This window comes from Furipterus horrens, unplaced genomic scaffold, assembly GCF_987537825.1.
Source record: "Furipterus horrens unplaced genomic scaffold, mFurHor1.1.pri manual_scaffold_12, whole genome shotgun sequence".
Lineage (NCBI taxonomy): Eukaryota > Metazoa > Chordata > Mammalia > Chiroptera > Furipteridae > Furipterus > Furipterus horrens.
The window spans coordinates 4,203,929-4,220,226 of record NW_028327182.1 but is presented as its reverse complement, the minus strand read 5'-3'; the positions used below and the strand labels follow the sequence as shown (position 1 = coordinate 4,220,226).

At 48.7% G+C, this 16,298-nt stretch overlaps 1 protein-coding gene across 1 annotated transcript in view; it reads left to right on the top strand.

Moving 5' to 3' along the window:
• The first annotated feature begins 265 nt into the window (after positions 1-265).
• Positions 266-16,298, top strand: part of LHFPL6 (LHFPL tetraspan subfamily member 6) — a 114,302-nt gene continuing 98,269 nt past the window's right edge. Inside the window, exons 1-2 of the mRNA XM_090258589.1 lie at positions 266-613; positions 2,400-2,962. Coding sequence (XP_090114715.1) covers positions 2,578-2,962 — 385 coding nt within the window. The 5' untranslated portion in view covers positions 266-613; positions 2,400-2,577. The remainder of the gene's footprint in view (positions 614-2,399; positions 2,963-16,298) is intronic.

Genomic DNA, 16,298 nt, shown 5'->3' with positions numbered 1-16,298 from the left:
CCTACTTCTCGGTCTGTCTGCCTCCCCGCTCTCCCCTTTGAAAGCCTCGCAAGGAGAGGAGAGTTGGAGGGAGGCTCGGGGCTGGGGGAGCCGCGAAAGCCGCCCCCAGGGATGGGCTTGGATCCCAGCGCACAGAGGGGCACGCCGCTCCCCGCCCCTCCCCGCGCGCCGGAAAGGTCCCCGCCGACCGCGCCCGGTCCCGGGTCTGTCTGCGCTGGGTCCGCGGGGCGCGAGGGGAGGGGACAGCAGAAAGAGGAGGGCCGGGCGGCCGCGGGCGGAGGCGGTGCGTGCCGCGCCTGCCAAAGCGAGACTGTGCCTCTGCGTGCGAGCCCCGCGCCCCGCGCTCCGCCCGAGCCGCCGCTGGAGACACGCGGGGAGCGCGGGCCCCACCCGCGGCGGCGCAGCCGGTACTCCCGGGACGCCCTCCGCAGCCGGCCCCTGCCCCTGCTCGCAAGCCGGGCCCGAGTCTCTGCGGCTGTTGGGGACAGCAGCGAGGAGGGGAGGAAGGAAGGACGGTCCCTCGGCTGGGCTGTGGCTGTTCCGCCCGGAAAAGACCGCAAGTTGTGTCGCGCCCCGGCCCGGGGACAGAAGGTGGCCGCTGCCCGCCAGCCATGTGAGTAGAGCGCTCGCCGCTCCCGGGGCGTTGGCTGCGCGCCCGGCTGCCAGCGCCCCCCTCTCCCCCCGACGCCGGGGCTGCGCTGCCCCCGGGATCCCGACTTCCTGAGCCGAGCTGCTGGCCCGGCGCCCCCAGCCCGCCGCGGCCGCGGTTGGCATCCGCCTCCGGGGTGGCCGCCTTCCCATCTTTGTCCCCTCCCTTCCGAGGCCGGCTGGAAAAAGCCTCTCGCCCTCTTTTTGGATGGGGGGATCCTGTGTGTCTTCAGGGTGGGTGGGGCGCGCGAGGCCACTGCTGGGGACTGACTGTGAGCTTGGCTGGCGGGGGCGCCCCGGGGCTCCTTTCCCGAGCCCTGGGTGATGGCACTCGTCACCCCCACTCCTGCGCCCCGGCCTCATGGCCCAGACGGACAACTTTCGTCGCTGACGCTGACCGCAGTTGTCAGATTAAACAAACAAACAAACAGGCAAACAGTGGCCGGAGCTCCGCTGGAGTGATACTCTGGACCTTGCGTGGGGCGGCAGGGGGGAGAGGAAACCGCGCTGGCGGGCGAGGCGAGGCTTGGGGAACGGGGAGCGGCGGGGAGGGGGCATTTGCTGTCGACTCCGCGAGCTGGGGGTGAGAGTTCCGGGAATGGAACTCGGGGGTGCATGGCCTTTGTGCTTCTGTATTTACTTCTCTCTGGAAAGTGTGGGAAATGGTCCAGGAACTCTCCTTGAAGGGGAGGGAGGTGGTCGTCCGATGCATGTGAAACTGTTGGAAAGATTTTATTTAGTTTTTAGAAAGAGGGGAAGGGAGGGAGAAAGAAAGGGGGAGGAACATCGATGAGAGAGAAGTACACCTCTCGGTTGCCTGCCCTATGTGCCCAGGCTGGGGACCGACCCCGCTCCCCAAGCATGCGCCCTGGCGGGGAGTCCTCGCGTGATCTTTCACTTTGCTGGAAGGACTCCCAACCAGCTGAGCCACACCGGCCAGGGCGCGTGGGGAACTACGTGAATGATTGGGGTTGGGTGTAGGGTACCGGAAAGTACGTATTACTTTTCAAAGTAGACACTGACAATCATTGAACTAGAGAGGTAGTTCCAATCATTGTATCAAAACCAATGAATCAAAATTGCAGGTATGAAAATAAGTCACACACTGGCTTTCTTTCATTTACGCGAGGAGAGGATAGTCAAGGTTGAAGGGACTCGCAAACGCTACTGCACCAGTGCTGGGAGGGCCTAATAGCTCCATCTCTTCCCCGTGTCTGGACAGTCTGTAAAGTTTGTTCAACTTATCGTGCTTTGCGGGTGTGAAATTATCCTAATTATTTTGTTTAGGCTCATGCAGAGAGTTAGTGCACCTAAAGGAACACAGAAAAGTTGCTACAAATTATGAGCATGAACTTGTAAACCAAGTAGACAAACCGTGGTTTGATTCATTTTATTATATTTGGAATTGTGTTTACTGCCAATAAAAATGCTACATAACTTTTAACATGAGTGTATGAAATGAATTCACTTGCAAATAGAAATCATATTTTTTTTTTTTTTTTTGAAGTAAACAGCTGTCAGCGTTCATTCAGGAGCATTTATAGGAGCTCGAGACAGGAAAAAGTTTTGAGCTAGTTTGACAAAATTTGCATGGAAGAGACATTTATAGAGAAAGTTAAGTTCTTCCCACTCTTGAAGTCTTGAGGCAATTTTGAATGAATCAAAATTAATTAAAGTTGTAGAGCAACTGAATTGGTGTGATCACTTCACTAAAAACCTAAGGCTCTTAGCATTTCTTCTTGTTTTACCAGGGATCTTCCCCCTTACTATGGAAGCTGGGAAGTGGAGCCCCAGGAAGACTGAGGCGCCGTTCTGTGCGTAGACGCTGCCCACTCCAGAGCAGGGGACGACCTCCGGCCCCAGTCCCCTTCACAGTCTCCTGCAGCCCAGCACTGTCCCTTGGGTCCTCACCGCCCTGTCTGGGGAAAGATGGCGTCCAGCCTGACCTGTACTGGGGTGATCTGGGCTCTGCTGTCCTTCCTCTGTGCTGCTGCCTCCTGCGTGGGGTTCTTCATGCCGTACTGGCTCTGGGGGTCCCAGCTGGGCAAGCCCGTGTCCTTCGGTACTTTCCGGAGGTGCTCGTACCCCGTGCGTGATGAGAGTCGGCAGGTGATGGTGATGGTGGAAGAATGCGGCCGCTACGCCTCATTCCAGGGCATCCCCAGCGTGGAGTGGAGGATCTGCACCGTCGTGACAGGCCTGGGCTGTGGCCTCCTCCTACTGGTGGCGCTCACTGCCCTCATGGGTTGCTGCGTGTCGGAGCTCATCTCCAGGACAGTGGGGAGAGTGGCTGGAGGAATCCAGTTCCTGGGAGGTAAGTGACTGGCTGCACTTGAGTTGCTCCCTGGAATCCCAAAGCAATATTGAGAAGTACGTTCCCGTTGTCCACTGAAGCTATTAAAATTGGCCCTTGGAACGCTCTGGAGAAATAGACATAATGGCTTTGGTGACAGATGACCCGAGTCAGAGGTTTTTACCAGAATCACTTTATAGCTTGCCAGAGTTCTTCATTTCTGTACATCCTTAGACACATAGGCCTCATTTGCCTGCTCAGTGCCACCTACTTGTGGCAGTGGCTTTTAGGTCCTTCCTAATGTCGCAGGGGCGACAGTTTGCATGCCATCACTTCTTCCTCTTTGTGTTCAGCAGTAATTAGATGTACTCTGTCTCAATGGAACCCCCAGGGCTTGAGTGATGAAGACGTCACAGAAAAGCAGAAAAGGCTTTTGATTCCACGACGTGGTCATAAGTCTTTAATGCTCTGGTAAAACTGAGCCTTTCCCAATCTTAAACTATATTTCTAAGTAAGTGATTAGTGTTTTAAATAAGACTTCAGTCTTACCTTAAGAACTGTGAGTTTACTGCAAAGGTAGTTAGAGCCTTAACTCCCTTGTTAGGGTTTCATTTCCCTGGGTAGTCTTGCTGTTAAGAAAGGGGAAAAAAAAGAAGAATATTTAGCAAACGATGTGTGCTTGTCCCAAACGGACTGGATAGTCTCACTAACACCAGAAAATGTCTGATTTTTACTTGGGTTTCCTCCAACAAGTTCTGCTTCAATATCTCTGGTCACATGGTTTTAATTATACTTTATATATTTTCCGCTGTGCCTTTCACCTCCATTTTTCAACCTGAAAGGCTGAACTTGTCTGATTTATAATCTGCCCTGGTGAATATGACAACTTCATAGATAATACAGAAAAATATGTAAAGAGAGAAAAGCCAGAAAAATATGTAAAATGTATTTGTAACTTCATTACAAAGTAAAAGTCTGTTGCTATTCTATTTGGTGTTTTTTTACAGTCTTTTGTGAAAAATCTAGAAGAAAACAGTTAAAGATGGATGATTTTGAGATAGAGTCTACCTATTGGAGAAACCCCCACAGATGATTTCAGATGATTTAACATAAAACTTTCAGTCGTGTTTTAAGTAAGAAAATTCTCGTGATAAAAATGCAAATGGCAAAAGTGGGGTGTGTTTCGAAACAAGGGATAGAGTTGTTTGCCGTTCTTTATTTCTTTACCGGCTGCAAATTTGTTTTCATCTGTTTCTTTCTCTGTTGTCTCACATGTCACTCTGCCCTAGACGGCAGCTTGGGGGACCCAACTCTCCTTTCTTTATTGCCTCCGCATTCGACATGGACCAAAAGCCTTGCGTGTGATGTGTATATTTATGCAGAATTACAGTAAAACTATTGCGAAGCAGAAAGAGTCTGTTGAAAGTTGCAGTATAAATCCAGAGTCTGAAAACTTCTTGATACCATGGAGTTGAAGAAGAAAGCCAATGCCAGGAGTAGTTAAATATTGTTCATCAAGGATAAACTTGATGGGTCGTTTTTGTTTCACTTGGCTCTGGAAAAATGCTTAGGCAGTTTCTTTTTCTCCTCTTATGGCGAATATTACTTTCCTTTTTTCCCCATCGTTTGAGGGCAGGGAGTGCTATTATTTCTGGCAGCACAGGAAAATGCTTACAAAGAGAAATCATTTTTTATTGATTATCTTTAAACATATGATGAAGGGAGGCAACAGAAAGGGAATCTGAGACCCAGGAGATTTATGCCTCCTTCTCTAAACTATGTATAGATTTTTTGGATTGTATAGAGATAAATGTTTTACTTTGCAGAAAAACTCAAGGAGAAAGACTTGGAGGGAAGCTATATATATATATATATATATATATATATATATATATATATATATATATATATATTTTAAAGGGACTGGTTTTTTCTTTGTATATTCTTTTCATGAACTCCAGCTTGGTGACTGTGACGGCCAGTAAGCTAAGGATGTACTTTATTACTAGCAGTTAATATTCCGTCATTTCTCCTATATATGTTTCATACCTGGCAAAAATAAGTTCGGAATATAAAACCTCAGAAGGTTTTTCTGAATCGAACCTCTTGAAGGCTCAGGCAGGTAAATACACCGCGTTCCCCAAGACAACAGTGAGTTTAGAATTAGAAAATAACTGGGGTTGTGGAGGTTTGGGGAAAATCTGCCATTAATTGCCGTCGTTTCATGGTAAACCCATTGACAGATGCAGAGACGCCTCAAAAAGACTTCCTCCCGTTGTTCGTTTCATAGTTGTTTGGGTTTTTATTCATATACGCTTCAGTGGCAAGTCACTTTATGTTACGAAATCTTTCATCAGATGGGTAAGTTTCGCAAAGATCGCAGAAGACCCGAGCAGTGAGCTCTATGAGTTCCACAGATGGCAGACGGCAGTGCTTCCAAAACGGAGTCGGCCTGCAGGGTCCCTGGCTAGGAGGCGGTTCTCCTGCTAAAAATGATCCGCCCGGAGGGTTATGTTTAGCTCCGGTTAGGGCCGTTCTAGCAGCAACAGGAAGTGGCAGAATGGCCGAGGATGCAGGCGTTCTGCTTCATCCGCCCTGCCTGCTGGCTCGCGGGGGCGCACATATGGTGTGACATCAGGCAGTCACCCCTGCAGGACTTTGGAACGAGTTAAAGGACAGAATGTCAACCTTAATTCTGAATCATCGTGCCATGGTTGGTTAGAAGCTAAAATGTCACCTGTCCACTGATAGCACAACACAAGGTGGGATTCTCGTAATGGACACCTGCTACCTAGAGGACAAACACCTCCACGTTCTGTTTTCCCTGAACTAACTGAACGTCAACTTGCTTTGTCCCCACCCCCCTCTTATATTTTAGTTGCGTTCTTGTCGTCATTTGTAAACCCAAGTCTGGGCTGAGTTTTACCCTTAGTCGAGTTTTTAAAAGGCGTGTAGAGAGCCTTTGAGAAATATAAGGTGTAACAAAAATATTAACATTCGCTTAGTGTGGGAATGTGCTTTGAGAAAATAGAGGCTTTCATGTCATTTTTGCTTGTTGCTAGAAAATGATGTGCTTTCAAATGCTGTTGTGTCATTAAGTAGATTTTAACGTGTGTGTTAGTAAAACATGTTATTCCTGTGCTCTGTCAATGAAGCGTGAAATAAGAACATTGTAAAGACATGGTAAGTTCTGTCAGCTGGAAACGTCCGGATCCAAATGCATAGATTTCATCTTTGGGAACGGTCATGAGGGGGCACTGAAGAGAGTCCCCAATTTGGAGTCATCCACATTTAGTTTGCATCGGAGTCACATGTATGTAGATGGTGCGTGTCGAATGCTAATCAGTAACAAACAACTCTGTTCCCAGTGTAGACACTGTGTTCAGAGACACCGCGGGAGACCATCTCCTCAGCTAACTGCGCGGGCAGTGCTGCCCAAGGCAGGAATGATGACAAAGTGTTTCTCTGTGCGTCGCTTTCTCTGTCTGCAGAAATCGCCCTTGCCTTTCCAGACCCCCTCGCTGCCCGGCCCACGGGGGCCTGTCTTTCTCCCCTTCGGGATGAGGGCTTAGGAGCCCCCTCCCCGCCCTGCTGTAAACCCGACCCACCGTATGATATGCGCGTTTCGCTCTTCTCCATAGCCAGGTTCTCCGTCCTGTGGCAGCCGAGGAATAAGATAAAGGCTGTGTTGGCGTATTCATGAGCATAGTGGCTGTACAGTGACCGTGTCTTACCCGGAGTCGGTCTCCTTTTAAGGAATCCAGGCGTTTCTTGGGCCAGTTGGAGGAGCAGGCAGGTGTCTTCGGGGCCACTTTAAATGACGTTGCGTGCATGTGTCATGCAGCCGCCTCGGACCCTCCGCGTAAGGCCCAGGGGAGCTGATCTGAGATCTAAGCTCGTGGCTCTGGAACTCGAGCGTGCATCAGCGTCACAGATATGGGGGGCCCACCTGGGAATTTCTGATCCAGCAGGTCTGGCGGGGTGGGAGGACTGAAAATGCGTGTTTCGAATGCCGGTTCTGAGACCACCTCTTAAGGCAGTTGTTCTCAGTGAACCATTTCGTGTTTTTAAAAATGTGACTTCTGGTGGGTGGGTTGCTTTCAGAACTCAGTTCTCTCTCTTAGTACATATTATATACACATTCTAATTACAATCTATTATGTGTGCGTTATGTAATTTACAGTATATGTATTCTTTCGTGTACCGTTATTCTTTACCAGACACAAGATTTAATAGATGAAGAACTGAAAACGAGACCTTTATACATCCTCTGGTTTTCACGCAGCGGGTTTTCAGCGAGGAATACAAACTGAAAGACGTGAAGACCGTACTGCAGACCACAGAGTCTGGCCACGACAGCCCTTGGCCATCTCTGTGAAGCCATGCGCCTCTTGGAAAAGCAGGATGACGAGGCCAGGGAGGCCCTTAGGAACCAGGCAGCCTGCACTTCTGCTGCTGGGCAGGTTGCTGCCTGAACTAGCTCTGACTACGGAGAAAGTCACCTGCTCTCAAGCATCTCTAGGGAGGGTGTTGCAGTCTTGCTGAGTCATAGGACTTTCCAGCGCCACAGGTCACACCTACCGTCACAGCCCTATGTCCACGCAACTGATAATACAGACGAAATGGCTTGGGATGGAGAGGGCAGCAGTGTGAGCAGGGTCTTGCCTACCAGGATGGAGTGGGAGGGCCATGCAGTACGGGCGGCCGCCAGCCAACGCCTGCCTCGGCATCCGCTCCCGCTCTGCGTCTGTTCAAGGCAGGGAGGTCGATGAAGGAACTGATCATTAATACGACTTAGACCTCCCGTTTTATGTGGGGGTACCTAACACTGTTGTAAAAGTCACATTTCCAAAAAGTTCATTGTCACCAGTTTTCCTTTTTTCCCCCAGAAGCACTTGCCCTTTAAGCCTTAATTTGGAAAGTTTTTTCATGGTTTTCAGACTTTCCTATGAAGCTTCCAAGTTCTGCATATGAATAATTGATGTCAGAACTCAATACAATATTCTTTTAACTCTCTAGTGGCCCTAAAAGTCACTTAAGAGTTTATCCCACTTCCACGTGGGGAGCCCAAGGTTCTGCCCCAGTGACTCTGACTCAGTAGGTCTGGGTGGAGCTCCTGAGAAGTGCTTTTAACGAACTCCCCACGGATGAGTTCTGGATGCATTTTGAGAAACATGAGCCAATTTTATTCACTGCAACCCATCCATGTTACTGGTGGGGGGGGCATACACCTATCTCAACCGTCAAGCTAAGTTTAGTTTATCAGTGTCTTCCCATCCAGAGCTGTCACGTGGGGACGATGTGCCGTAAGCAGCAGACACCAGAATTAGAGTAGAAGCAGAGTGCATTATAACTATGTTCCCCTTTAAGGCGCATCCCGACCTGAGCTGTTGCTGGGGACACGCGGCCCTGTTAAGCAGAATGCCCACGTCTCTTCCATCCTATGCTTAGATGGAAACTCTATTTTGATTTGTGACTCCAGCCACAAATTACCAACCCGCTGCTATGTTTTGTGTCCTCCGCCCGGCAACAGAGAGCCGTGGCGGGCTCGTGTTCCATTAGGGTGTGCTCACATCCCCGGTTTCTTTACGGCCAAGCATACTCAGTTTTTCCTAATTTTGAGTTACTATAGTTTTTACTTTCAAAGTTTGTGTCTCTGCCATCAAAAATAATAATGATCATCATGTTTCAAACTGGAGGGATAAGGAGTTATCCACTTGAGTCTCATATTAGAAGTTTTGCAAGGCTTTCTTCTTAGAACTGTTAAGATTGTTTTATTTTTATTTGACATGGTCAAATCTTCATTTTCCTTATGCAGAGTGCCGTTTTTCTCAGAGAGTCGTTTGATTTTTAACTTACTCCCCCTCGGTACCGCCAGCTAACACAGCCACCCCCACGTTCTGCGGAGGCCGGGGTCAGTGTGGATAGTTAGCCTTGCTAACGCAGAGATCACAGATTGGTTCACCGTCTTGCAAACCATGTTGTTATTCACAAAGGAAACCAACTGAGGAATGTAAATTCATAACTAGTCCTATTTAAAAGCTCAAAACACATACATGAGAGCGCTCCATCATTTCATGTAGTATCACGAGGGGCATAACATGTTGGCCCCTGACCGTCATGTTCTTGCGTGGTTAGTACATGAACTTTCCGGCTCCGTTCCCTTGGCAGAAGCTGTGTGTCAGTTACAATCAGCAAGAACAGTAGTGCCAGGTTGAGAAGTTTTACTTTGGATGTCATTAACGTTCATCTTTCTGTTCTCTGAAGGTATCACCCTCGTGTGTGCTGAGGAACACTGATTCCTGGCTGTACCTATAGCCATTAACAGGAAAAAGCAAAATAATTTTGGGAACAAGTAGATTTGAGAAACACTTGGCTGTGGAAAGTTAATAGATTTCATTACAGCAGAACTCACAGTCTTTTAATATGTCTATGGCTGATTACCAACCTCCTGGGGGGGTATACTGTATATTAAGTGTAGAATTAAGTGTTTTTCTAACTTATTTGAGCCCAGCACGCCAAAGGGACCAGCGACCTGTGGAACCTATTCAGTTCTCATTTTACCCCAGTGAGGCAGGCCATTTTTTTTCTTTATAGCTGAGAACACTGAATTTTAGAGAGTAACACCCAAAGTTTTCCCATTAGTTATTGGCTGGGCTGTGAATATTCTCACAATACTGAACTATTAATTGAAATTCCACATAGTATTATGTATGGAATTCAGAATTCTTGGCCATTATGGATGATACATCTCTTAACGTAATATTTTTAATGTGCCTTTGGTCCTCAATTTCTGTGTGTAGTACAACAGAACTGCTTGGAATAATATGATATACTAACATTTTGCCAGTTCTCAAGAAATAAGTACATTCCAGGTTAGTAATGTTCTGTGTAGTGCAGAGGCCTTGAGAGGAACATGCCAAAGTATCTGACCAAAGCAAACATTTAAAAAATTACTTAACAGAAGAATTTGATATTGCACGCCAGCCAGGTTTTCTAATGTAAGCACCTCATTGTTAGAATAATAGTAGTAATCCTCTGGTAAAGGTGAAGGTGATGTTCATTCCAGAGGACACTCTTCTTACATAACAAAACCAAGGGTCTTGTGTCCTTTAGGAATGAAAGGTGGTGCTCTATGTTGTCAGTCTTGATCAATAAGATATTATGATAGAAACAGAGTTCTAGCTAGACCACTCTCACAGAGTCCAGGGATTTCCCACTAGCCTCCATCCCATGGTTATTTTTAGAAGATCACAAGGTTGGAGTAACTTTGCCCCAGTTCCAGCACATTGATATTGCTGACTCATTATTGGGGGATCTCGTTAGCCTTTCTTTTCTTTATGTTGTAGACATCATACCAGTTAGTGATTTGCTCCCCAAGTTCATGAAGCTCCAATTGTAATAGTAGCTTCCCATTTTATGGTTCCCTGTTTTTCTTGAATGTCTCATCTCTTCAAATAGCAGCTTGAATGGTGTAAAATAACAGCCTAACATTAGCACTGTTTTTCAAAAACTAATTGGGAATGGCAGAGTGCCGTTCACCTGAAATATGCATTAACACCAATTTGAAATACTGGCCGGCAGGACAAGCTTTGGGAAATGCTGAGTTTTAAGCCAGGGGCTAGTGTCTATAGGCGTTTAACAGTACACGCTGGGTGCTTACTATATAGCATGCTAGGTGTTTGGGTACAAATCGAGACAAGGGCTTTGCAGTTGAGTTCACAATCTTATGGAGGAAGCCCAGGTGCAAGTGTAATTAAAGTCTAAAAGACTCATGATAGGTGTGCACGCTTCCTTATTCGCTGTGCACGGTCATGAGCGAGGCCCACGCAGCAGCCCAGTGTGCTGCTCCTCAGCCCACGCGGTGGCCAGTCACCTCCCACTCCGCCCTTCTGCCCGGCCATGTGTCACAGCAGACTTGACACCTGGCACCTGAGTACACGCAGCCAGCGGAGGCGGGGAGAGCCAGGGTGTCTCTCCCTCTCTAGGTCTTTCTTGGGCCGTATCTTTGAGCGCAGCTGTCTCTCCTCCTAGACGGTTTCAAAGCCAAGGGGTTAGGAAAGGATCTTAGGTGAGTTCAGGGGCTGGCAGTCTACTATAAGTTATGATTTGGGGGTGATGTGGCAAAGGGCAAAAGTGGGGCGGGCCGGTGGAGTCCGGTTTTTCTATTTATATTTATATTCCACGCCAAGAATTCTACCCTTAACCAAACTTAAGCTTCTGAGCAGTAGTGGTTGAAATGGACTTGAGAACTATGTAATCTAGTAACAACGAAGAACAAAGATTGATTTCGGCAACAGCTAGAACCAGCAAAGGCAGTGAGGGTTGGCAGAGGGGTCTCAGATAAAGAAGCTGAGAACGTCATTAACGCGTGGGATAAAGAGAAAAGGATTTGAAAGACGTTTCTGAGGCAGAGACAGAAAAGTCTTGCTGCTCCTATTTTTAGATGAATAAATGAATGAATGTCCCAGTCATTTTATATTTCTGTATATGTAAGAAACTAGTCATTTTCCTTTTCTTCTAGTTCCACATAATTTATTTTTAAAAAAACAAGAAAAGATGACTTACAATAATATTGTCATTCCAGTGTAATTTATAGTTCTCCTATATTAGGTAAAATCTTTGGAAAACAGGAATGTGTCCTTAGGCCCTAAAACTGCTCGGTTTCGTGGCCGGGCGTTACCCTCAGGTGGTACAGCGCTCCCTGGTGAGCGTGGCTGAGTATGGGGCATGGTGTTTTCTCTCTGTGCTGCGTGGGGTCGGACACAGACCCAGGAAGTGCAGGACTCCCTACAGGACCATGGCTTTCCAGCACGCGTGTGGCAGAAGCAGGGCAGAGCATGTAGTCAAATTTGGGAGAGCTTTTCCTTACTCCGGGCCGCAGGTGCCTCCCCAAGGCAACCCGAGATCCCCGTATCATCTCTCCTCCCCTACTGCGTGGGCACAGTTGTCTTGGAGAAAAACATAAGATTTCTCATGTCCTCTTCAATGATGGTCGGATGCCATTTTTATTGCTGTGCGTTGTGTTTCATCTTTCTTGTTTGACATCCATCGCGATACCTGATTTAAATGGAAAGTTGTCGTCCTTAGGGACTCAGGCAATTTCTCTCTTGTCTCCATCGTCACTTCTAAGTAAGGACGAGTTCGTGCTCCCAATGGTGCTCTGAGGAAGAATGTCAGTTCCAACCTTACGGGAAGTTAGCCTGGCATTTACAGGGCTGGAAAGTGTGGACGTGTTAGATGCAACCCCGTGAAGGAAAATTCACTGTGGTGCTTTTGTTTCCTTATTCTTTTTTTTTTTTTTCATAATTTATTTATTTATTAGTTTGTTATTTTATTTTTAGGGAGAAGGGAAAGGAGAAAGAGAGGGAGAGAAACATCACTGTGTGGTTGCCTCTCACTCGCGCCCCCAACTGGGGACCTTACGTGCAACATAGTCATGTGCCCTGACTGGGAATCGAACCAGCAACACTTGGCTTGCAGGCCGATGCTCAATCCACTGAGCCACAGCAGCCAGGGCTTGTTTTCTTATTCACCAAACGATGTTCAAGTGCCTGCTGTGTGCCGGGCTCTCTTCTAGGCCCTGGAGCCAGAGCGCTGATCAGAAAGGTGCGGATCGTGTCTCCCTAGAATTTTAGTAAGAGAGAGAACCGTGAATCACGGCTCCCCCAAGTGAATGTCAAGTTTCCAGGGTCATAGATGCTGGGAGGAAAGCGACCGTGATCCAGGTGAGGTGCTGAGGTCAGTTTCTCTGAGGAGATCAGGCTTGAGATGAGACCTGAAGCGCGGAGGCGGGGGGCGTCCCAGCGAGGGGCACAGGGACGGAGCCCTCCGTGGGAGGCGGCGAAACACGCAGGAAGCATGCGCGCCATGTGCAGAGAAGGTTGGGAGGGTGGTGGAGGCTTCTTGGGGAGCGCCCACGGGAGATAAGATGCCGATGACCAGGAGAGGAGGTGGAGCGGGAAGGCACTGTTCATCCTTGGTCACGAGAAGCCCGTTCGTTTAAGGCAGGTTGTTGGGGCGGGAAGCTGAGAGGCAGTTGGCCGGAAAGCTCCTGGGTTCTGTGACCTACAGCAGCCCCTCCGAGGCTGGGGTGACCATTGTTACCTTTTGAAAAGGGAGAAAGTCGTGACGGAATTTCTGTGTGTTGTACGTGTGTCTGCGTTGAGTGACACTGATGTCTAGGTATTTCATTCAGGCTACAACTGTCACAATTTCGTACCCTTCAAACAAATGGAATGGAATGAAAAATGAGTGGAAAAAAGTACCAGCGTACTGTCACTTTTGTCGTTGCCTGTAGTATTTTCACGGCATTTTGCACAGTTGTGTTACGTACTCCATTTTTGCAAATTTGTGTGCAATGTCTCCTCTGATTGGTTTACCACCCTGACAGCAGAGGTTTCTGTCCCACTCACGACACTACTCCCAGAGGCTGCCAAAGCGCCCGAGAGAGAGCGGACAGCCATCGCTTTCTGCCTGCCTGGCAGCTCACGTGATATGGTCCCCATGGAACGCTGCTGCACGGGCGTTCCTACTCCAGTGCAACTTTGCAGCTGTGGGTCGAATTCCTGTTCTGCAGGACAGCGGATGCTGAGCCTGGTCTCGGGTGCGGACTCGAACATCGGCAGCATCTGGCTTTAAGAGGCGCACGCTCTGACGCGAGGAGTTGTACAGGCAAACGCGATGCGGGTGCTCCAGTGACTCAGGGCGATGTCACTGGGTCTTTGTCCTGAGGATCCCGTGAGATAGTATGCCTAGTGAGCAGGCTGCGGGACAGGTCAGCTGCCACCAGCCTCAGCCAAACACAGCTGTTGGCCCGAGTCCCTCTGGAGTCTTCTGCGTTGCTCATTGAAAAAGCCAAAAGGGCCGGGCCATACAATGGAAGCCCTGTCCGGTTTTGCTACGGATCGAGTTCCTTTGGAAAATACTTTTCCATTTCTTGGGGGCGGGGTGAGGGGGGTGGTCAGCCAAGGTAGCCATGTGATCGTGGAGTTGCGTTCTCCCGCTGCTCTCCTGCCTTACAGCATTGGCTTTCCTTGCTTTCCTGTCTTCCCCTAACCTCCAAGCGCCCCAGCAAGGGAAAGTCTCACCCCACTGCACTTCACTTGGCTGGGCCTTGGGGACCCTCCCTAGGGATCTGTCCTGTGAGGCTCTGGACCCTGGGAAATGGAAGAGACAGAGAGATACAAAGGATGGGACTAAAACACAAGCCGTGGGACTTGGCAGGTGATTGTCATGGGCAAGAAGAAGCATCGGTGCTGGCTGTCTGTTTTGACTCTGTGAGCCTCCCAGGATGAGGCTGCCCTCGTGAAGAGTGGGGTCTCTGCAGGAGGCGTGGTGGTGAGGCAGGGTGACGAGCTCAGGTCTGGACAGTTTGTGGTTCGGGTTTTGGTGGGACCTGAGGGTGGAAGGTCAAGTGGACAGTTGGAAACCTGGGCAGAACGCTCATGAGAAAGGTCAGGATTACACACACACATATACACATGTGTATATATGAAAACAGTGTCTTTAAAAACCTTCATAGGAGAGTATTACTTCATTTATTCTTTTTTCTTTTATTGATTCCAGAGAGAGGGGAAGGGAGGGAGACAGAGAAGGACAGACGCGCTGATGGGAGAGAGAAACATCGCTCGGCTGCCTCTTGCACGTGCCCTGCCTGGGGACCAGAGCAACAACCCAGGCACGTGCCCTGGCCATCAAACCAGTGGCCTTTTGGTTTGTGGGATGATGCCCAACCAACTGAGCCACACCGACCAGGGATGCCTCCTTTACTCTTAAAAAGACGTGGCTTTTAAATCCTGACACTTCCCTTTACCACTTAGCTGTACCCATTGGAAGGCCAGCTCCTGGGTGTGTATCACTCAGTCATCAATTCTAAGCCTCCCTTAGGACAGTGCCTAGTGCTCGCCAGTGACTGTGTGGATAGACCAGGATAATGAAGACGTTTGCTTTTTTCCTGGAATAAATCACAAGAAAAATTGAGGTAGGGGAAAACAATCATTTTGCATGACATTCCTAACACAAAGAGTCTAGACATGACCGTAGAGTGAAAAAGCAGATGTGTGAAGCATATGTAGTTTAACCCTTTTTCTGGTTTGTTTTTGGTTTTGGTCTCATGCATAAAGATGGCATTGTACTGACTGTTTTGCTTACCTGGCGAAAGAAAGTCCGTTCATTTCCCTCAGCCCCCCCACGGGTGGTGGCCGTCCTGATGATAGTCTCTGGGTGAGCCCCGATTAATATTCCATGTGGCTGCCTGTGGCCCTCTGCGCCCAGTAGGTTTACTAAATCACACAGCAGCCAGCACTTCTTCCTGCGTGGGCCGTTTCGTGCACATTGGACGTCAGCATCGTTCCAGACACTTGCGCTTCGTGTGGCGTGGGCCTTGCAGTCCAGGAAGGCAGGTCTGGGAATCTGGTGAGACTTTAAAATGGGGGAGGATGCGGGGCGAGGGAAATGCTTTTATTTCTCTCTCCTTTCTCTGTTGAGCTCATTAGGCCTGTAAATGGTGGCAGATTGTTTTTGTCGCATTACTTCCAGCGTCAGATTAGAATACCAACAGTGTTTCCCGCGCGCGATGCTTCAGAATTTTACGTGCAGTCAGATCCCAGAAAAATATGTTTCTGTAACACCAAATAGAATGAAATGTGAGTACTTTTTTCTTATACTAGCCAGTCTTCCAGGACTGCCTTGTGTTCATGCGCTCAGATTATTCTTTGGCCATGTGGTGTTGTGCAAAGCAAGTGAACACAGGATCTGGGCAGACAGGGTTGAATTCTGCCTCTCGTCGGCTCCTGGCTCTGTTTCCAAACTCAAGGGGTTCGCCGCTTGGGGTGCTCCGTACAAGAACGAGAGGCGGTTGCCCTGGCCAGTGTGGCTCAGTGGGTTGGAGCTTTGTCCCATTAAACCGAAAGGTCGCAGGTTTGATTTCGGTCAGGGTCTGTGTGTATGTTGTGGGTTCGATCCCTGGTTGAGGCACTTGCGGGAGGCGACCAATCAATGCTTCTCTCTCATATAAATGGTTCTCTCCCGCTCTCTCTCCTCTCTCTAGAATCAATAAGCATGTCTTCAGGGGAGGATTTAGAGGCTTCACATCCAAAGCTCTGTCCCCCTGCGGGGAGGCTTGGCCGTTGCTTGTCTACCCTAGTCTATTGCATGTTAATTTCTTCTTTGCAGTTGCCTAGGCTTATTCAGTTGAGTTCTTGCCCAGCTTACCCTGTTTATAGCAAAATATTGCACTACATTTTAACATTTAGCCAGCATAGCCCAGACCCTGAGACTCTTGTCCTATCAAACAGTCCTGGGAAAGGTACTCACGCTCAGGTTCCACCCTTTTACCTTAATGCTAATAGTAATA